Source organism: Zootoca vivipara, chromosome 4 (genome assembly GCF_965207765.1).
Source record: "Zootoca vivipara chromosome 4, rZooViv2.hap1.1, whole genome shotgun sequence".
Classification (NCBI taxonomy): Eukaryota; Metazoa; Chordata; class Lepidosauria; order Squamata; family Lacertidae; genus Zootoca; species Zootoca vivipara.
In genome coordinates, this window is record NC_142587.1 from 33,481,529 (window position 1) to 33,505,481 (window position 23,953).

A 23,953-nucleotide genomic window follows, 5' to 3' on the forward strand; every position below is an offset into this window, starting at 1 on the left:
GAAATGATTTCATACAGGTGCTCAGATATATTCAGATATTCCACTCTGTAGGCATTCCACAATATACCTAGGTTCATACTCTGTGGCTTTCATAATCTGCCTTGGGTTACATTAGTAGAAACACAGAGGCTGTTCTATCAGGCTGCCATGGAAGAGAAGACAACAGCATATGCATTCCATTCTTACACCTAAAAAGGCATTACCCCGACATGACTTTTTAGCTCCTTTAATCCGTCCAAGTTTGTCAGGATGTTGAATTTAGCAGCCAGTATCAGGTGGCGCTGTGGGTTAAACCACAGAGCCTAGGGCTTGCTGATCAGAAGGTCGGCGGTTCGAATCCCTGCGATGGGGTGAGCTCCTGTTGCTCGGCCCCAGCTCCTGCCAACCTAGCAGTTCAAAAGCACGTCAAAGTGCAAGTAGATAAATAGGGACCGCTACAACAGGAAGGTAAACGGTGTTTCCGTGTGCTGCTCTGGTTCGACAGAAGCGGCTTTGTGATGCTGGCCACATGACCTGGAAGCTGTACGCCGGCTCCCTCGGCCAATAATGCGAGATGAGCACGCAACCCCAGAGTCGGTCACGACTGGACCTAATGGTCAGGGGTCCCTTTACCGTTATCAGTCTCCAAAGTCACACCATGCAAGTGAAGAAGACAACACAGTTCTAGCAATGCAAAAGGAATGGCTGGGTAGAAAAGTGGCTTGGTAATAGGGTATAATAAGGAGGGGCTGGGATTAGAGACCTATAAATTCCCCCTCTATGATTCTTCCAAAACAGAGCAAAGGAAGAACAGATTAACCCAATGAAAAGGGTTGAGGAGCAGGCAGGTGGATGAACAGAAATCTGGCAACATTTAAATAGAATAAATGATATCCAACACATGCCAGAATGCCTGCCAATTGGCAAGGGTATTGAAGGGGGATATTGCCAATTGGAGAGCAAAACTGATGAGAGAAACTGACAGTCAGTGGAGAAGTGCTAGACTCTGTGTAGGTTGGAAAACCAAACAACAGGGAGCCTCTTGCTCAGAATTGTCGACTGACTCGCGGCAGCAGCTGTCCAGGATTTCTGGCAGGGAACATTCCTGGAGTTGCCAGGAATTGAACCTGAGACCTTCTGCATGCAAAGCAGATGCTAGCCACTGAGCTATGGCCCTTCTACAATATTTTCCTCCCTACTTGTCTTTGCTGTAATAAAACTGTGCAAGGGTAGCATCTCGGACAACAGAGAATCTGGGAAATATTGAGGAGCACGAAATTGTAGTTTCTTCTTCTGCATGGCTTAATGAATTTGGAGGTAAGAGGACATTGCAAATCCCATGCTCCCCAGCGGGAAATTATAGTCCTCAACATGTCACAAGGGCATCATTTCCAGCTGTGGGTGAGAACTTCTGCCTAGCAAACCCTCCCAGACATCCCCCTTTCTGAAGGTTAACTAGGAAGGTTGTCACACAATTAGAGAAATGTCGATTTGTGTAATCAATAAATTAAACCAACTAAACTTGAATTAATTTGCATATAAGAAAGCTTGTCCTAAAGAAAAAGTCATTTTGTGTGTGTTTTAGAGGATGAATTTATGGAATCATGGGGCTGGAAGGGACTTTGGACCTCAACCCACGGGTGCAACCACAGCATCCCTGAAAGGTGAAGAGCCCAGCCGACATCTTTGTAGAGGTATTACCCCCTCCACACACACAAAACAGAATGGCCCTTAAGATGGTGGTTGCCATCTGGAGTCTTCATAAGTGTTTCTCTTAAAAATAATTATTTCGAATCTTTTTTAATTTTTTTAAAAATCTGATTCCTGATTAAGCAGGACACAATGCTTCACCCAATTAAATACTGCAGCCCTCGTATGTTATTACAGTGCATTCCAAGGGGTGTGTGTTAGAAGGAAGAATAGGCTGGTACTGGGAGCAAATTCTTTGATGTGCAGAACCCAAAATTCATGCCCATGAAGGCAAGAAGCTTTTCAGAGTTGTCCAGTCCTGAAGGGAGGGAGGGAATGGGATACAAACATGGAATAAGTAAGTCTAGAATTACAAGGCAAATGAGCTAAATTCTGGGATTCTGGTTTCAATTTTTTGTAGACTTGAGGTATAGTGAAGTTTTTTATTTTATTTTAATATACCTGCTTTGCAGATCGTTAAGACGTAATTCTGCTACATAATGGGTAGCTGATGAGAGAGTGACAATTCGAGCATTGTGGCTGTGGGTTCCTGATTGCTTCAGTGTTTCCAAGAGAAGGTGAGTCAACAAGAAGTGTCCCATGTAGTTAATACCAAAGTGTTCCTCAAACCCATCCTCTGTTTTCCTTTCAGGCACCAGCATCACTGCAGCTGTGAAGTTTAAAAAGAAAAGAAAGAGTGCAGGTGAAGTTTGTGGTATACAGGAGCCTGCTTGTGGTCCATTGACCACAACCACTATATAAGCTACTACACATCATACATTTGAAAGCAAATAATTCCCCTCAAAGAGACATGGAAACTGTAGCTTGCCAGTCACAAAACTACAATTCCCAACACCCTTAACAAACTACTTATTCATAAACATGATATATTTAACACCACTACACAAAGGGTGGTATATAAATTTAATAAATAATAATAAAAATGTTTTTAAAAACTACCTGAATTCATCCATTTTCTCTCTGTGTGTGTTTATATACATATATATAAGCTTATAAACTTCCTAGTACCTGCAAAAAAAATGAGCTCCTTCACAAAAAAGGGGGAATTCCAAGCAACTCCATTTCTCACTACTGAACTGTTTTTGCATTGCACAATGGAGAAAGACCTTGTCCCACCTCATTTCTGCCTTGGGAACTGGCCCTAAGCTAGCTTAGCTCAAAGATTCCTAGAGGCAGGGAAAGCCTGCTTTGCCTCTACTGTATACATTTTGCACACTTAGTTCATTCAGTCCACTTGGCAGAATAACTCAGACTATTGTTTCTCTCTGACTTTATGCTGTAGACATATTCATCATGTTCTCCTACACACATACTGCCCAAATAAATCACTATTTGTATATTTTTCTCGCCATCTCCAACAGTCTTTAGTCTCCAAAGAGATACAACTGCTTCCCCAAAAAAGTATTTCCTGAAATGTATGTTTGTGCTATTTTAATCCTGCTGAGCGCTAGAAGGAAATGAAGGAAATAATGCAAACATACATACACAGAGACCTGCTTTCAGATAAAAGGGAAAGCCTTGGAAGAACAACTTCCTCTTTTTAAATTATTAACTACACAACATTCACCAGGCACTAAAAGTTGTAGACTATTGATTTTCTAGCATCCAAACATGTCCTCAGCTTTACTCATGGGTCCTAAAGGGGTGAACTTGAGCAACAAAAGCTGTTCTATTTTTCTACTGCCAATAACTGTGAAACTATTTGTTGCCAAGAACACGATGCACTTTCGTCTTTTGCCCACTCTGAAAATTCTTTTGCTAAACTTTTCTTAAGAGAGCTCTTACAAATCAACTACTTTTCGAATAGATTTCACTGCTAATTGCCTTTGGATTCCTAATGTTCCCTAGCGTCTGATAGCACATGGCAGCAAGTTCAGGAACAAGGATTGGCAGCAGACAGAATGTTAGTGACACCTTTTTATTATTAAAAAAACCCAACCCTCTCTGTTTTGATAGGACTGTCATTTATATGCAATCTACTAATTTAGTTTAGCGAGCTTGGTTTCAAAAGCTTTTGATTAAGCAGACATCAATAGAAAAAGTAAAGCAGCAGCAAGTGCATTTATGAATAATCTGTACAGTGTGTGCCAATGCATATTTTGTTTAGCAATTTCCGATCTCCTATTAGTGTACATGCAAGTAGATATCAAGATTCCGAGGCAATCCATATAATTGCACATTAACTCTGACATTCAGCAAGATCCATTCTGAATTATGTACTTGAATTGGCTCTGAATTAAGATGTTTTTTTGGGAAGGAGGCAGGAATGGCTCAGCCAGGTCAAACAGAGGAAAAAATTAACTGCAATAAAAAAAGATTTCACTGAGATGCAGTGAAATGTAATGTAAAGCCACCCAAACCATGGCTGAACATGAACCCTTACAGGAAAATTACAGTCACTTTGGTGGTTTTCTGCTTCTGCCACACTGCTCCAAGCTAAACCATGGTTGGGCTTAGTGTTACATCTAAACCAGATGCTTGTGATTTGCCTCACAAGCTGTAGTTACCACGTTTTTTTTCCTGAACACTGCTGTGGTTACACTTAGCCATGGTTTGGCTTTGGGTTTTGTATGAACTAGGCCATTAAACTCACACTCAAACCACCCTATGGTTTAGCTCAGATACGCGGCTGATGTGTGCTTTCTTACAGAAGCAAGAAGGGATGGCAAGAAAAATAATAGAGCTCCAACATCAGAGAAGAGAATGTTCCAGGTATTGAGGGGGGGGGGGGATGTTTGGAAAGCAACATTCTAGAATTCAAAATCTTAAACAAACTGGAAAAATCTGCCCCTCATCTCTGATAAATTGTCCCTACTTTGCCTTATTCACAGATGCCTCCTCACCACACTTAAGGCCAAACTAATGTTAAGTGTGTTTTTGCAATAGGGTCAACGGTTTTTCTTTCTTCCTTCCAATGCAAATTACATTTTCAAAGGAGGGGGATTCTGTGTGTACATGTATTACCACCCCCAGATTTGCCCTGGGTGAAGTGTTTAGCAAATCCACAGATTAACAGGCCATTCTTATGCATGTTTACTCTGTTATAGCCCACTGTTTTCAATTGGGATTGCTCCTAGGAAAGTATACACAGAAAGAGAAACATTATGATATATGAGGGAATCCACACTGGAGAGAGAGCATTTAAGTGCATGGAACATTTGGAAAGCTTCAGTTGGAAAGAATCTATACCAAGTAGGGAGGGGGGGAATGAAGAGAAACAATGGAAGTGTGTAAAACCACCTACTTTCTTCATTAAATAAAAAGTGATGTATGTGATACTGTTGAGGTATCCCTTGGAAATGCAACAAGAGAAGATAAGACTGGTTGCAGGTTCGCTCTATGCATTTTGATACATGGAAGTATGTAAAACTAAAATTATTCCTTAATTGTAAGCTTTTATGTAAGCCACCTTGAGAGGGTTGGTTGCTCCGAAAGGCAGCCTTAAAATACTTCAAATAAAACAACAAACAAATAATAGTATAAATATTATCCACCCTGGTGAACCATAAAACATCTCAAATGTCAGTCCATGATTTCTAGAAGAGGGTGAAAGTTACTGAATAATACAACTAAGAATATAGTGACCAAAAAGTCCAATGACATCCTGCTATGGAGTTCATATTTGCATTGAAAATAGTAACTTCCTTAATTAGTAGCTAAATCTTGGATAAAAATATTCAATCCAATATAAGCTGATGCCAACAAACTTTCTAGGGTTTACATTGTGTATGTGCCCATGACTTTAATTAAACGAATTTATGTATCCAGTCACTCGAACAATAAAGCCTGATTTTGGGACAAAGGAAACAGAGCTTAATTTCTGGAGAGGAAAAATTCAGTTCCAAGATCTGTGGGTTTTAAAAAATGTTTTACAACAATTGCCATCAACATAAATTAGCTGATAGGCCTAATTGTAGATATTTGTGGGTGGGTGGAAGAGGAAGAGAGATGGATTACGAGCAGCAATTTCTCATTCAAAGCAATCATATATCATTATGACAACAAGTAAATATATTTCTCAAACAGAAGTTTGCAGCACAACTAGAAAACTAGATAGCAAAAGAAGCTTCCCAAAGACAACATCTCTTCTGAATTTTCAAGTTTGATAGTAGAAATTGACACAAAACAGCAGCAATCCTAACCCCCAAATCCTCTAGTTTGGGGGATTAGGAAAGAGAAGAGAAGACTTTCTGCCTTCTACGAACTGTGCATCTGTCATGGAAGCTTCCTCTATTTTCATGGATAATATTTGTGAGCATAGGGCTGCAGTTAGTGGTTCTTTTGTCAGCAGTGGCCCATTTTTAGTCCCCAAACAGAGTGTTTTTTTGAAGACACTGGATCCAAGGCCCTTTCATTCATCCAAGGGGCTCCAGGATCACACCAGCCACCTATGTCAGACTGGAGATGGCACAACTAATTATCTCCAATTGAAATCGCATGGGGGGGGGATGAGAGAACTAAAGAACTATAAAAAGATCCATGCACAGGGGGAGAAGGGGGTAGGATGCCCTTATAGAACCTCCTGCCTGTTCAGGCATATAAGTCAGTAAAGCTTTAGAGATGGTGGACAATCTGCCATTTTGCACTCACCCTTCCTAGTCCCATTTAAGATTGCACTGTAGATTGTGCATGTAAGTCACCTAGATATGTTTTTTCATTAGGTCAGAAATAAATTGAAGCCCTCAAAATGCCCGGGGTGGGAGACACCCCTAAAACTGTAAACTGGAAGAAGCCATACTTGGAAATGTTCATAGGTGTGCAATCTAACCCACATGTCTATGTTCAGATGTGAGCATGGTATGTCAGATACTAACCAGAAGAGTTTGCTCCAAACCGAAATCCTCCCCCATCCCTACTTGTAACACACGAAAAGGCTGTTTCTGCATTTTATTAGCAACCCGACAGAAACAGTATGAAGCCCAACATCTTAAAATGTTGAGCATCTGCCAGATCTGATGGAGGGGGAAAAGATCTCTCACAATTTTAATGCAAATGGTGTGCAAGAGTCACGGCCTGCCATCTAGCAGGGTTCCCCCACACACCATGGGCATAATAGTCCTCTTCAGGTGTTCTTAATTAGCATCTATGGAGATAGTGCAGGGTTCATGACCACAGAGCATACCTGCCAAGTTCCTGCCGGAAAAATAAGGGATCGGCAGACCAGAAGTAGCGCTGCCGCCATTTTGGAACTGGGTAGAGCAGCACCGGAAGTCGCTTCTGAGCATGCTCCACCCAGTTCCAAAATGGCCGTCGCGCCAGAAATCGCTTCAGTGCATGTCCAGAGACTCCAGACATGCGCAGAAGGAGCCTCCCCCGGGCAGTAAGTAAACCGGGGGGAAACAAAAAAAACTTTTTCCAGCTGGGAACGGCTGGAAAAACGGGGGTTTCCCAGGGAATACGGGAGACTTGTCAGTTATGCCACAGAGAGGATTGCAAGTGCCACCAGGCTAACGCATTTACAACCACCCTTCAGACCATTCAACTCAACTTGGAAAGGTTAGAAAGGTAGCCCAGCATGTGAAGTCATGCAAGCCTCCACAGATACAAATATGGAATTGACATGTACATACACCAGAAAATTGCAAAGTGACGTCCTTGAAAAGTCTGACAGAGTAAAATGCTGAGAATCTTGGGGGAATGCACTTAACATCTCTCAGCAGACCAGTATTGATTTGATTTGATTTTTAGCCCCACACAAGGATTTCCTAACCGGGGCAACAGAAGAGGAATGTTGTGCTTTTCCATGCTTTTAACGGCAAGACCTTTGTCAACAGACTACTTTGCATGCCTATTCACCCATCCTTAAAAAAAAATAGTTTATATATTGCTATTTTCCATTCAGCTAGGTTTTAATACTTGCTTTGTACAATACCTTGCATTAAATAAGAAAGAAAGGGGGTCTGGAGTTTCAAAAAATAAATAAAAGGGCTCACAGTGTGCATACATTTCTCATGCAGTCTGCAGCTCTTTTTTTTCTTTTGGCACTATTAAATCACAGTGTTCTCTCCTTTGGTACCTTAAAGGCGGTAATGGCAACTGAGCTTAGGAGCAGTACTTGCACTAATTTGCGTATTAAATCAAGGAGAAATAAAATACATTTTCTCCTGCCACTCATGGAGAAATACAAAACCAAGTTGCTTTTTTAACCTAAATTAACCATTTATTATGCACTTTTTTTTACACATTTGCTTTGAAAATGTAACCAGTGCACATGAACATTGTGCATTGTGAAGAATAGTTCCTGTGAAGCAAAATGAAAGCCTAAAAAGAGAAGACTTGACCTTTCTGTGAAACTGCACACTTTTGCCTGACGTTTGTGAGAACATTAATTTAAAGTGTGCTCAACAAATCTTCAGGTCCTCAATTAAACTAAATGGAACAGACGTGGAGATATAGGAACCTACACCCCTGCCCTTAAATCAACCCATCATGCTTGCAAATATTCATGTCTTGCGTGGCATTTGCAAGAAATTCAGTAGAAGTTGAGAACATCATTGCCTAGGAGCTTATTCACATGAACAGGCTTTTCCCACCAAAGCCAAACTAATGAATCATGATTCCCCCCACCCCCCCTCCATGATAATTGCAGCAGCCATTATTGGATTAATCTGTATGCAATTTATTTTTGCCCAAATTAATCCTCCTGGGGATTAAAATTATTCTGGCTTTCATCAACATTCTATCAAATTAATTAACAGCATATCAACCCCTCCCCCCCAAAAAATCTAGCTGAAATAATGACCATATTTTAGTTATTAAAACAAAACAAAAGGGAATATTTCTCCTTAAAAAAGGTGGTCCATAATGTGACAATTGATCATCAGCATCAGCAGTACATATTCTTATGATTCTGTTTCCTGGTTTCCCACAAGCATCTGGTTGGCCACTGTGAGAACAGGATGCTGGACTAGATGGGCCATTGGCCTGATCCAGCAGGCTATTCTTATACAGTAGTACCTTGGAAACTGAACAGAATCTGTTCCAGAAGTCTGTTTGACTTCCAAAACATTTGGAAACCAAGGCGCGACTTCTGATTGGCTGCAGGAAGCTCCTGTGGCCAATCGGAAGCCGCGGAAGCCTCGCTGGACGTTTGGGTTCCAAAAGAACATATGCAAACCAGAGCACTCACTTCCGGGTTTGCGGCATTCGGGAGCTAAGACGTTCGACTCGCAAGGAGTTCCTCAACCAGAGAGATCAGAACTGGAGTGCTTAGTGTTACATGCTACTAGTTATTAAGTCTATGCTTTTTAAAAACAAACAAACAAAAACCGTATTTAATAGAAGAGAAACGACTGGCCTAGACTTACTCTACCAGTGGTACAAAATGAAAATGGAATGCATCTTAAACTGATGCCAAAGACAGGAAATGCTACATAATTTCTGAAGGATTAGGTTCTGGTTAAAGATCCCACCACAACTGAACAAGTCTATCAGAAGAAGCCCAGTGAATAACTTTCATGTGGCACAGAATCTCATCTCCTACCAACAAGGCAACTTACTTATGTTCAGTGGTGGCAATAGGACATGAATTTCATTACTGACACTATTTGAGGTGTGGAAACACTGACAAGCCTTTGAAACGTTTGGCTTTCCTCCTTTTTCCTTCTCATTCCATTGAACCTGATTCCCTTTTCCAGAAAACAAGCAAGACGCCCAACTACATAAAAGTCAGACTGAATCAAAACTTCTTTCAATTCTTCACCATCTCTTTTCTTTTGTTACATTCTCCCAAGGGAGCTTCATGGTTTAAACTTGACAGACTTATCCTCCTCCTTCCCTCCTCAGCCAGAATTGGATCTATTGTTTGGTAGGCAAACGAAAAGAAGAGAATAATCCATGTGCCCAACTGAAGCTCATTCCTTCAAGCTCTCCTGTTCCCCTACTGCTACCTGGATTACTTATAACTTTTTTCACCCCTGCTTCTATCAACTTATGAAGCCCATTTCTTGGTCCTGGGGAGCATTTTCTGTCCCTTGCTATTCCCATTAACATTCTCTCTACTGCCACCTGTCACCTGGGGTACAATCTGGAGCAGATACTGTTCTGTCCCGAGCAGTGTAGAATGTGAAAACTTCCTAGATACCAATACAGTACTACTGTATATCTATATCTATATCTATATATCTATCTAGCCAGAATGGCAGCATTCATGCCCCAAAAGAAATTATCAGCAGATCTGGGTGAACCCCTAGGTCTACAGTAGTACTAGAAGTCTTAAGGGGAATCCCTTTTCTCAAACCCCATGTTCTAGCCCAGTTAGGACTGGGCATGCTCAGTAGGCAAGGAACGCTCATTGGTTGCTCCATCCCTTGATTGTCATGGTGGTTCTTTACTGTACCCTCTTGGCTTATGGTGTGCTTGGACTGATGTTTTGGACTGCAACTCTCATAATCCCTGAGCATTGGTCATGCTGGCTGAGGCTGGTGAGAACTATAGTCCAGAACATATGAAGTTAGGAAGATTGCCAGAGAATATAAAGACAATTTGATACTGGATGCTTCCTCATAATTCCTGATATCAAGTTAGCCCTTTTCCACTGTTGTTGCACATCAGGTTCTTGCACAAACGATTCCTTTAGCTTAGAAGTCAGGGGACAAAATTATCAGGTTCAAGAACTTTGTGCCCACTGGCACAGTTCTTTTGCTAAGTGACGGGAGTAAAATATACAACAAGGGTATGGATCCCAATAGGTGAGCACTCATCTAAAAAGCAACTTTTAAGAAAACTTACCATTATTGATCAGGACATGAAGTGGGCAATTCTTTGCTTTAAATGCTTGAACAAATTGATGTATGGACTTCATGGAAGCCAAATCACAGTATAAAAACTCCACTGAAAGAGGGAAAAGAAAAACAATGGCCCAATCAATTAAGTGAAAAACAAAAGTATTCATACTGGGTTTGAGTGCCTGCAACTTGACCTTTAAGTTATTTGTAGACCAGCAGCATTTCCACATAATCTACTAACAATATAACATGATAAACATATTTTTAATATTTTACTTTGTGTTCCACTTTTTGTTTTAGGAGTCTGGACAGACTTTTTTTTTAAAAAAAGGTTTTTCATTAGTGGATCATTTAAGAAAAAATACTATAGCTCACTTTGGACCAGGACATTTTGTTAATTTATGCTAGCAGAAGGGGTATTTGACCACAATGCCAGAAACATGCACATTTACATTGCCATATCAAACCTATCCTCCCATTATCAGGAAACTGATTTCAGTGGCCTCATGTTCACAGATGTATAAATGCAATTAGCCAAGGTCAGCATTACTAAGCATTACTAAGAAAAATCCTTATACTGAGCTTAGTATTCCAGGAATAGCAGCAGTATATTCAGGGGAGAATCTCAAAGCCAAAATTCCTGGACAATAAGGACAAATGTGAAGCGACATTAAATGTGCCAGTCAGGATGCATCACTAGAAGTAGTCTGAAAACATTGGACTTTAGTTATTTCTTTAGGAGGGCTTGGAAATATTTTCACCCAGCCTCTCTTAGACACCTGCAGAAAAATAAGTAGAGACACTTTTACTTACGATCACTTACCAACCATGGGAAATGGTAGCAAATAAAAACATTTATAAATATTGTAGGCCTATATGTTTTATCTTGGAGAGATTTAAATGACGTTTCATGCTCAGCCGTAGATCAACATGCAATAAACATTGCTGCATAACAGAGTATAAAATGCATTCAGCACACTGATACTTGTTACAGATAGAGCTGCCTGTTTTCTGCGTTTGCAGACTCTGGTATCTGACATACACTACTCATCTGAAAATCGCAACTCATCACCTATGATGTTGTATGTTGTATGTGGGCCAACCAACAGCTCCCAGCCAACCTGACCTACCCTCACATGGTTGTTGCAAGGATAAACACGGGATGTCCCTTGGAGGAAGGGTAGGATTAATAGGTACAGAGCTAATGGAGGGGCTATAATTATAACAATTATAATAGGTTGCATGTCAGAATTAGACCATAATCCTAAATATGCTTACCAAAAGATAAATCTTTTGGGACACAATTCGCATACCCTTTAAAGTCCCACCTTTACATTAAGTTAACCCATAGGTTTTCCTTGTGGATATCAGTCAGACTTACAGTGGAATCCTACACACACACACACACACACACACACACACACACACACACACACACACACACCAAGGTCTGTAAAGCTTCCCCCCAGGTAAATGCTTAACCATGGCTAGTTTATGCCAAGTGAACTCTTTGGGATTTACTTCAGAGTAAGCAGGCTTCAAAACTGATGGTTAAGAATGTGATCAGATCTAAATTAGCCATTACTAATGTAGCATGTGTCTTATTCTTTTCCTTATCAATATATGAATAGCTATCACAAGATTTTTGAATGTGTAGCAGTTCTGGGCAAAGAAAAGAAGAGAAATCACAGAATACAAACAAATTCAAACCATACCTTCTTACCATCCAGTACAATTTATGCATAGCAGCTTCAATATAGCTGCCCATTAGTCTTCAAAATACCTAGTAATAGCAATTCTGTCTATGCTCCAAATGGGGTTCCCCCCCTCCCAAAGAGAAACTAAAAAACAAGAGCTGATAACATTAAAATCTAAATATGGAAACTCTAGCAATACATGCTGGCAAATTATCCTCTGTTCTTTCGAAAATCAGTTCTATTCAGACATGAAAGCAGGCAACAACAAATGCGCCTGCTTTCCCCCCCCCTTTGTGCTAATAGGCTTTTGTAATTCTACCTAGGTAACATGCTCAAGAAAAGCTGCACAGTTACAACTTTGTCAGATACCGAGGAGAAGCAAAGAGTTTAGATTCTCAAGGTTTTTATGATGCGGAAAAATCTATGTACAACTTGTTCTCAAGAAAGTGTGCAGAATGGAATAGGTTTCTGAGTAAGGCTGCCAGATCCTTACCTGCAGAATGGTGCCACAGGGAATTTTTCCTGTTATTGACAACAACCGAATGAAGACAAAAGGAAGGGGGAAGCGCAAAAAAACAAAACAAAAAAACTAAGAGAAGTAAAGGAAGAGGCACAGCCAGAAAACTGTAGTAATAAATCAATCTTTTTCAAATACAGTTATTATAAAGTACTGTACTTGTGTTTTTTTTAAAAGGACCTATGTTTTGGTTGAAAACATCATTCTGCAGAAGCACTTAAGTGAAAATAAGGTTCTCTGATCAATTCAACATTGTACTTGATAGGTGAACCTGCTTCCTGATGATTACCCTTGACAATGGCTTTTTTTTCTGAAATGCATTTGGCTTTTTAGCGATTTAGAAGAAACATATTTTAAAAATATATTCTCCCCTGAATATACTGCTGCTATTCCTGGACTACTAAGCTCAGTATAATGATATTAAAAAGACTGAATCCTTAGCACCATTTTGAGGCACCATCCTTTCCTTTGCAACAATGGTGGGAAGAATCCAGATATGCTGGGTGGTCCCAGGTGGTCCCAGGAAGAAGGCTATGAAATGGAGGCAAAGTGATCATCTTCAGGCCAGAAGAGTTGCCCTTTAAAGGCTCTGAAGTTCTCCACAAGGGATAGAGCCTATAAGAAGTGGTCAAGTGATGGAGACCTCAAAGGCTTCAGCCTGTTCCCAACCTTTGTCACAGGAACTCACTGGGAGTTGTCCATGGTCCTGCAACTTCTAACCAGTTTTGTCCTACTTTGCATCACCTCCCTCTTTGTGGGATTCAGCATTCTACTGAAACACAATATCCAGCCTCCATGACACTCTTTTTTGAGGCTTCAAAATACAAACAAAACCTTCTGCCAGCTTTTAAAAAATAAAATAAAATTCCCTGCCGTGTGAAGACCATCCAACCTCCCTTCCTGTTTCATGGGGCCACTTTGATACTTAATGTGCATTTCCCAGGGAAGGAACTGCAAGGTAAAAAGAGAAAACAGCTCAGGAAATACAAGTGATGTCTTTCTTTTGGAAAGCAAAAAATTTTTAAAGGTGAAGGGATGGTGCACAAGAATTACCACCCCAAAAATACAATGAATGCCAAGGTCCTCAGCTTTCTTATATTTGGCTCAGCAGCCAAATTTATAAGACCTGAGACCTGGTCAGCATGGTGTTGCTCCCACACCCAAGTGCTCGTGTTTAAACAAGACCCGTTTGTCAAATAACTTTGCAGCTGTAGCAAAAGCCGCCATGTCAACAACAGCCATAATTTTCTGCACGTTTATCGCCCTATTTATTTCTGAATTTGGTGGCCATGTCAAACTTTTAAGGAGATTACTTGTCAATCTATTACAAAACAAGATTTTCCAGTTTTATCTGAAAGCTTTCTGTTTCAAAAGGAAAAGGAATAAATTGGGTTTGCCACGAAAAACACCCACGTCTACTTGCATATGCTAATCCATGTCAAACACATGATAATATTAAATACCAGCTAGGATTGAAGAGCAGCTTTATGTAGAAAAGGGAAAGGGAAAAAAGAGAGGCCAGCCTTGAGGGGAGGAATCAGTTCAATTTTTAGGTTACATTGACTTTCTACCTAACATATACCGGTAGTTTAAATTAGTTTGTGAAAATATTTCACTGAAAAACTGTAAAAGAAACCAAAAGGTGCAATCTGTTAACCGTCACTGTTTCAGCCATTCAACTTCTCCCACCTTAGATTGTGGGTTCTCACCTAATAAAGAGATCACTGCCTTCAAACAAGTTGTTAGTAACTCCCATTTTACCACTGAAGCACCACATTATTTGCAATGAAATCTTCAAAGACATTCTTAATCCCATCACATTTATTAAGCAACTGTTGTAGACAGGAAATGCAAAAGAGCAAATAGACTGTTCAGAGAACTGCTCCGTAATCGTGATTCTATTTTGGCATGCATATTCTTAATGCAAAGTTTGTAAGGTTGCAAATGAGTTATGTGGGTGATGAACGTGTCAGGATTCAGCAAAGGATTATCAAGTGTCTTTTTTATTGATAAATTAGTCACAGTGCTTATGGAACAGCACTGTGCAATATGTTGGTAATATCCAACATCAAAGCTAACACACACAGCCATCTGCTAATGAAAGACCTTTGGTACCTATACAAGAGATGAGAGGACAAGGTTATGCCACTGGAGTATATGAACACATTAATATGATAATTTTGGTTTCTCAGGGTGGTATTTGGCTAAATTATTGCATAAGCATAACAAGTTCCACCTGTGAAAGGGAGATTCCCCTTCTCCTCCCCCTGTGCATCCCCAAATCTATTCCAGAGTTGGAATAAGCCCCGGAATAGTTTGGGGGAGGTGGTGGTTGTATTTCAATGCACTAAGAGAAATCATTACACTGATAAGATGTGCCCCATAGTGCTATTCTGTATATAACCATCAATTTCTCATTTTTGCAATCTTAAATTCAATTCACTCCATTACAGTGTCAGTTCATTTAAAAAAAAATACAGCAAAATTCACATGCACTTTCATGCATATTTCTCCTATACATTTTGTACATGATTGTTCCACTTTCACGCTATTTCCACTAATATACACTGTTTTCCCACATATTTTGGCTGGAGAGCAACATCACAAAATGTGGAGCAATGCAAATTTTGAAGGATAACTGTGATACTACAGGGATTCTATCACAAAACTCTAAAACTGGACAGCCATAGTGGGATATATCTTTCATATATATATATTTACACTAACGATTCTAACGCCAAGTTGTCTCAGCACAGAATCATCATTTAACATCTGAGGAGCACTGAGGCTCAAAGATGTGACATTGATGAATCAGTTGCATGCACATAAGACTGTAGTATATTTATTGTTGCCACTGGGAGCCAACAAACCCTTGTTGATCTGCAACAAAAGAGGGGCTGGATCTAGACACGTCAAAGAAGTGTTTCATTTAAACGCGTTGCAAATTTAAACAGGGGAAACAGGTAGAGAAAAACGGGACTCCACAGCGCCATCGGGTGGCACAATGTTATATGACCCATACAACACATATAAATCACTTTTTCTTTACAAATCTAGCTGAGTCCAGGAAAGCTTGGACATATTTCTGATAAAAAAAGATAGACAGACTATCTAGGGATTTACCTTCCTTTCCCCTTTCCCCTTCCCATCTTACAGGCACTAAGAATTACATATTAAGGATATCCTGGTAAATTCTTCCCACCAAAGTCTGTTGAATGTATCTGTTTTATAGTGACACTGCAAACCTATAAGTGACTGTTCTGGTTTGCGACCTATTTTTGGAACCTGAATGTCCGACAGGGCTTCCACAGCTTCCGATCGGCTGCAGGAGCTTCCTGCAGTCAATCGGAAGCCGCACTTTGGTTTCCGGACATTTTGGAAGTCGAACGGAATTCCGGAACAAGAGAGAGAGAGAGAGAGAGTCCACATAGTTACATTTGTTTTATTGATGTAATATGTTTATTTACTTAAAGCAAGAAGCAAACAATTTACTTAGTGTTGAAAATCCAAGCTGCCAGGACAAGAGGATTCTGAGGCATTTAGTACAAGCGGAAAGGCATCCAGGGAAGCCCACATCATTCGGTTAAGTGGAAGATAAATAGCCAGGGACGGATTAAGACATTGTTTTCATTTACAGGGAGCAAGGCTGGGGATTCTTATTGAATCCAGGTAGGAGTGTACATAATCTTTAGCTGCAAGTCTGAGTCTACCACTCCTGGCAGCAATTCCTATCAAGCCGAGTTTATCTATAAGAGACACACTACTGCATATAGGTTCCACATTCATAATTTGCACTTTTAACTGTAGAATTAAAGCACCCAATGTACACCAATGTAGAACTGAATGTGAGATGGTATTACAGGGGAATATGTTAAAATAACTGTAGTGCTTCACACATTAAACTGTTTCTAAAAAGTTCCTCTCCAGAACCCAAATCTCTAGAATTATATAGTGAACAACAGATGATCACCATGTTTCTCGTCAGGACTTTGTCCCTTTTACCCAAGGGAATATTGCCGTTGAATGAGAATTGCAGGCCAGACATAAAATCCATGACAAGTTAGAAACCAATAAAGAAGCCACATGAGATTGTATCAAATTTCTTTGCACTATACATCACCCACGTCTTAGAGCTCTGATCCAGTTGGTATTTTGCCTAAATACTTTTAACAAGCTAGGTTCCCCTTTTAATGGTTTTAAATGATTCACAGTGGAAGCTGGCAGGGTATCTTCTGGAAAATGGCTTAAATGCTCAACCAACAGCATATGGTTTTAAAGCCACAGCAGTTTTGTTGAACTAAAGCTGCATTTTTCTCTCTTTAGATGGCCCAAAACATCCACACCGTGTATATTTTAAGGCTGTTTTTTTTAAAGCACCCAAGACTGTACTTCTGTTTCAAAGCAACCCTTCTAGAGGGTGAGGGACCACAATGACTACAAGTCTCATGATTTATTATGGTCCCAGACCAGATCCACATACTGTACTAAACAAACATGAAACACAATAGAATTAATTTTGAATTTACAATAGAATATAACTGTAAACAATACGAACACAGCTATTCTCTATACATCTTGCTGTTAACAAAAATAACCAATTCTACTTATTTTTATCAAACAAAGTTTTTATAACTTCGCTGCCAACAAAAAAAATAACCAAATTGACTTTCTATCCCACTTTGCAATACCAGCCTCCAAGGTGCACTAAAAATGATAAATAACTTACAGTAAAATAATGCCATTGTTATACAACTGTGAAAATAGAAAAACAGGAATAAATTGGGACCTGGCAACACCTATTAATTATTCAATGCACAGCACTCCTAACAGCAAAGAGGAAGTGATCCTAGCCCTTTGATAGCCCTCAGAGAGAGAAGTACAAACCTCTTTAGCATGGGTACTACTCACTCTCATACTGTAAACAGTTTAGGAAGGGAGCAATACTTAACAGCAGTCCCACTGCAGAGCAAGCTGAATTTTAAAATTTGAGGAGCTTAAAGAGCAGTTTCCAAAGAGGTGGGTTGAGGGAGAGAAAATATTAATTGCCTCATTAAGTTCATGCACACACACATGTAAACTCAACCTAAGGGATCTTTTAATTAGCACAGAAGTAAACAATTTCTATTTGCAAATATTATACTCACTAATGCAACTACTTTCCTTTTTCTTTCTTTAACGTCACCTTTCTTCCAAAGAGTTCAGGATGGTATGCATAACCTCCTTGCATCTCACAACTTTGTGAGATTTGTGGGTCAGTCTACTCACCTAGGTCAATCAGTGAGCTTTGTGACTGAATATGTGCTCTTTCAAAGAAATTTACAATTGTAAGAACAATTGCAATACCAGTCAACAATAAAATAAATCTGAGAGGAATAGAACCATTCAACCAGCTAAAAACATTGTAACTTTTTCTCTCTGAATGGTAACACTAGTCTAGGAGAAGTTGCAGAACCTAAGCCATCTCGGCCAGTGATCAGCGATGATGGGAATTGTAGTCCAACAACATCTGAAAGGCACCACATTGACTATCCCCCCTCTAATTGCTATAGCTCTCCACTCTTTTAGCTTCTTACCTTCAGATAAACTGTGGCCTAATGTCAAAGCATTTTATGTGTCTAATAATCTGCATTAGCCAGCAAGGCCACTAAGGTCTAATGTAATGAGTTAATTTCCCCCGTTTTAACTCCAAGCTTGTTCTCTAATTTACTAATACAAAGTGTTCTCGTCACCTCTTTTTTATTTCGTTTCCTCAGACCTAGTAGTCACATTTTCCTAAGAAATCTGTAAGAATAACAGCCGTGTCCTGCTTTCTCAGCACACCATCACAATTCCTAGTGTCATCTCAGTCAGAGCTGCACATGCTTTGCACATAATTGTGAAGTATTTTTAAAAGGCTTGATCCAGATGCTAGCAAAAATTCATGCCTGTGTATCTGCTGCTTGCATCAATTGCACCAGTTATCCGGAAGACCAAGGATGACATGATTCATGAAACCAAATACCTGGTGTTTGGAACAGAGAATATAGGAAGGACACCCAACAAGGCAACTTTTCTGTCCTTATGGTCCTATGAGCACCCTACAAGCTTTCTGCAGTCGGTCCTTATCCCTCAATTCACCCCTGAGTTGGTGCATGTATATGTGAAATTTCACATCCTTGCTGGTCTTCCTGCAATGGATCTTTGTTAGATATTATAGAATTGTAGAGTTGGAAGGGCCCCTGAGGATCATATAGTCCAACCACCTGCAATGCAGGAATATGAAGTTTTCCCATACAGGTATTGAACATATATATAAAGAAATGGGAGTGCCTGATCCCCTCATCTGTCTCCTGAGAAATCTCTATGTGGGACAAGAAGCTACAGTTAGAACTGGATATGGAACAACTGAGTGGTTCAAAATTGGGAAAGGAGTACGACAAGGTTGTATATTGTCTCCCTGCTTATTTAACTTATATGCAGAATTCATCATGCGAAAGGCTGGACTAGATGAATCCCAAGCCGGAATTAAGATTGCCGGAAGAAATATCAACAACCTCAGATATGCAGATGACACAACCTTGATGGCAGAAAGCGAGGAGGAATTAAAGAACCTTTTAATGAGGGTGAAAGAGGAGAGCGCAAAATATGGTCTGAAGCTCAACATCAAAAAAACCAAGATCATGGCCACTGGTCCCATCACCTCCTGGCAAATAGAAGGGGAAGAAATGGAGGCAGTGAGAGATTTTACCTTCTTGGGCTCCTTGATCACTGCAGATGGTGACAGCAGTCACGAAATTAAAAGACGCCTGCTTCTTGGGAGAAAAGCAATGACAAACCTAGACAGCATCTTAAAAAGCAGAGACATCACCTTGCCGACAAAGGTCCGTATAGTTAAAGCTATGGTTTTCCCAGTAGTGATGTATGGAAGTGAGAGTTGGACCATAAAGAAGGCTGATCGCCGAAGAATTGATGCTTTTGAATTATGGTGCTGGAGGAGACTCTTGAGAGTCCCATGGACTGCAAGAAGATCAAACCTATCCATTCTTAAGGAAATCAGCCCTGAGTGCTCCCTGGAAGGACAGATCGTGAAGCTGAGGCTCCAATACTTTGGCCACCTCATGAGAAGAGAAGAATCCTTGGAAAAGACCCTGATGTTGGGAAAGATTGAGGGCACTAGGAGAAGGGGACGTCAGAGGACAAGATGGTTGGACAGTGTTCTCGAAGCTACGAACATGAGTTTGACCAAACTGCGGGAGGCAGTGGAAGACAGGAGTGCCTGGCGTGCTATGGTCCATGGGGTCACGAAGAGTCGGACACGACTAAACGACTAAACAACAACATATATATATATATATATATATAGTGGTCCAACGACCCATAACATAGATGCAGAATAAAATACAGACCTATAACCTTAGCATTATCAGCACTATGCTCTAACCAACTGAGCTATCCAGGTATGAGCACACATCTTCTAATATTCCTCTTCTTCGCCACTGTCAATTCTCCTCTTCTTTCAAATTTCTTTCACATTCTTTCACCAGACACTGTACTATACATTTTTTCCTAGGGTAGAGAGGAAGGAGGGAGTTACACACACACACCCCTTCCCCATTACTTCACAATTCCATAGATTTGTCTCAAGATACATACACACACACACACACACAGAGAGAGAGAGAGAGAGAGAGAGAGAGAGAGAGAGAGAGAGAGAGAGAGAGAGTAACAATAACAGCACAGTGAAGTTAGGACTGGGAGGGATATATTTCTATACTGGTGCATATCTAGCTTTATTACTAAAAATCTGCAAATCCTCAAACCAAAGAGCATGCAAAACAAGTAGGATCAAAACAGCACCTTATGAATGCAACACACAGCTAAAGAACACTCCTAAGTTTATATCAGCTATCTTCATGTTTTAAGCTACATATATACAAAATGATAACGGTAAAAGCAAATTCCCCACCATTTGTTGCAAGTGAACTGCTTGAAGAAACATTACCTGACAGAATCTAACTGGTGGTAAGACAAGAGGTGATATGTATCTCTTTTCAACTATAAATGAAATAGAATTTTGTGACCTCAGTCAATCTGCAATCAAATGCACTTTATCAGTGCTAGGAAATTGTGTGTGTGTGTGTGTGTGTGTGTGTGTGTGTGTAATGGGTGCTACATTTTAAGATAGTACCAGGCTGATAAAATAAAGGATTATTCACTTTTATGTGCAAAGTTAGTGCAAAGTTCATGTTTTACAGGGAGTGCTTTGAGAGAAGCAATCTGCTGCCTAGTAGTAGTAGTATCTGAAACTAGTACAGCACATCTCAGCACTTCACCTATTACAACAACTGCTGGTTTTTTTTTATATTTTGTGAGATTTTTGTCAGCATGCTGGAAGCTAAAAGGTTTGATGTTCAAAGATCCAATCCATTTCAAGATTAGCTATCAGCTGTACTTTATTAGAAAAGCAGTAGGGTTTCTTTTCCTCCTGATTTAGCCCATTAAATACCACCTGGCTGCTTGACGTTATTAAATGAAATATGAAAAGATTAGTATGAAAAAGCATGGAAAATGTATTAAGCTCCTTTAAAATCTTGTAACAGCATTTTAGGGAACAGAAATATGGACAGTGGCAGCCTTGTGAAACCACCCAGGCCTTAAGAATAATAGCAAAGGACAGGCATCAATAAAATAAAACATTAAAAACATTTTATCAAATAATTGTTATATTCCAGTAATTTGTAGCTCAATTTACCCACATAGCTGCTAACGGTTCTGAAAATTAACAAGGACAATCCAGGTTTGACTACATGACCAAACTGGATTTTCATCCAATGGCCAAACAAATATGTAGTAAATCCACACACATGCACCAATAAAAAAATAAGTGAAATACCCAGGGTGAGTTCAGTGTCAGATCACTTGTCTAATGGGTTTTCACTTGTACAATGAGACTATTTCCCCATCTCCTCCCTCTGGCAGCTTAGAGTGCATCCCCCAAATCTGATCCAGGTGGCTAAGGGACCCTCCAGAGCACATGATACTGGATGTCACCACAATTTCTCTCAACCATGAATTTGGGGGAAAGGTTATCAACAGTACTGTGTCACCTAATGCTGGATATAAAGTATTTCATGGTGAGTTCATGGTTTATAGAGACCACATAAATTTAGTTGTTATTAAGTGTGGCGTTCCCTCCTCTCACTCCCTTTAATCAAATTCCATCGTGTTTGAAAGCATGATAATGAAATGCACAGATGAAACAAGCATTAGTTATCTGAAAATTACAGCTAATTATACATAAACTGCAAGAGTTATATTTAATGGATCAACAGCACCTCTCAAGACATTTATTTCCATAACACGTGACTGACAAACCAAAGAACCAAAACTGGGTGTTGTAGTTTTTTAAAGGTAAAGGGACCCCTGACCATTAGGTCCAGTCGTGACCGACTCTGGGGTTGTGGCGCTCATCTCGCATTATTGGCCGAGGGAGCCGGCATACAGCTTCCAGGTCATGTGGCCAGCATGACAAAGCCGCTTCTGGTGAACCAGAGCAGCACACGGAAACGCCGTTTACCTCCCCGCTGTAGCAGTTCTTATTTATCTACTTGCACTTTGACGTGCTTTCAAACTGCTAGGTTGTCAGGAGCTGGGACCGAGCAACGGGAGCTCACTCCGTTGCAGGGATTCGAACCGCCGACCTTCTGATCAGCAAGCCCTAGGCTCTGTGGTTTAACCCACAGCGCCACCTGCATCCCTGTTGTTTTTTACCTTATTGCAAACTGTTCAAAAGAGTAGATTAATAAAATGTTCTCTCTGCTGCATTTATGGAACATTACATTTTTGTTCCATGACATTAGGCTAACTTCTTTTTAGATTTAGTGTATGAGTGGATTCTTGTGAGTATTCATAGCTTGAGCCAAGGCATCTCCATGTCTCCAAAGGGACATAGCCCACTTCGGGTAATGAAGCTAAGCAAGTCTGGTCCTGTAAGTTGCCTGGAAACCACATGTAAATTCCTTGGATAACTTGTGTTACTTGGATAACCTGTGGCCCCAAAGATGATATTGTTGGGCTACAACTCCAACAATCCCTGACCACTGGCAACACTGGTTAAGGTCAGTTGAAACAGGAATGCATAACCATCTGGAGGGTTACAGGATTCCCACACCACATAAGAAAGACAGGATATAAGTCTAACGATAGAACCCCAAATCTATGGAAATCTAGCAAGCTTTCCCCATATTCTTCCACATGAAAATTCATATGCATTTTTCTGTGCATTTCTCCTAATATATACTTTGGGGCAAGCAATGTTTCCTATTATAATGCATTTTGTACCTTATTTTCACTGATATTTGTGTCACTCTCCCAATGCATGCATTTTTAATGTGCATTTTGGTAGGAGAATGACATAAACCTCAGCAAAGTGAGAATTTCATATTGACTTAGGAAGTGTGAATTAAGCATTAAAACATGCAACAAACAAATTTCTTCCCCATTCTGAACAGCACAAGTATGGTTATCCATTCATGTAGTTCATCCAAGCATTTGTGAAAGATTAGTAACTTCACAAGTTATTATATTCAGGAAATATACATGATATTCAGGTAAATATACACAGCATGTGCCTTTAACTCAGGCACAGGCAAACTTGCCCCCCCCAGCTGTTTGGGGACGACAATTCCCATCATCCCTGACTACTGGTCCTGTTAGCTAGGGATGATGGGAGTTGTAGTCCCCAAACAGCTGGAGGGCCGAGTTCGCCTATGCCTGCTTTAACTGCTTCCAGACTGATGGCTCCTAGCACCATCTATTGGTGTGTTGGCCATCAGGTTGATACTTAGTGCAAGGATGAGTAATTCTGGTCTTACTAAAGAACCAGAAACAATGGTGAGCTCATAATAACAAGAGCTCATAATAATAGTCCCCACTTGCTATGACCCAAAGGAGAGTCAATAGCTACACATCCCAGGTCAACAGACATGCCACCAAAATGTTGTGCTTCCTTCATTTGAAGAAATACTGAAGAGACCTATATGGGCAGGCAGGCAAAACCCTGAGAACTCCTGATCTTCATCACATCACCCAACATTACAGAAAAACCAGGTTAGAGCAGTCACAGAAAGAAAATATTTCAAAGATGTTAGTAGATTCCCCCAACTATTCTCATTTGAAATGAATTCATAATCATTGCCACAGTGAGCCAATAAGAGTTGAACAGACCATGGCTCTGATATTTCAACCAAAAACCAAATCTTGAGTCTTCCTTATTTAGAATATAACTTGAATTTGCCCACTGTGTGTGAAAGAAAGCAATAAAAGCAGCCAGGATCTGGGAAGAA

General features: G+C 40.1%; 1 protein-coding gene across 3 annotated transcripts in view; it reads right to left on the reverse strand.

The window, feature by feature from the left end:
* DHRSX (dehydrogenase/reductase X-linked) overlaps positions 1–23,953 on the reverse strand; it is an 87,595-nt gene that overhangs the window by 19,931 nt on the left and 43,711 nt on the right. For 2 of the 3 annotated variants that reach the window (XM_035114815.3, XM_088667690.1), the window contains exons 4-5: positions 10,420–10,521; positions 2,131–2,338 (exon numbers count right to left, since the gene is read on the reverse strand). In XM_035114815.3, coding sequence (XP_034970706.2) covers positions 2,131–2,338; positions 10,420–10,521 — 310 coding nt within the window. The remainder of the gene's footprint in view (positions 1–2,130; positions 2,339–10,419; positions 10,522–23,953) is intronic. The other variant, XM_088667691.1, reaches the window with a different exon arrangement.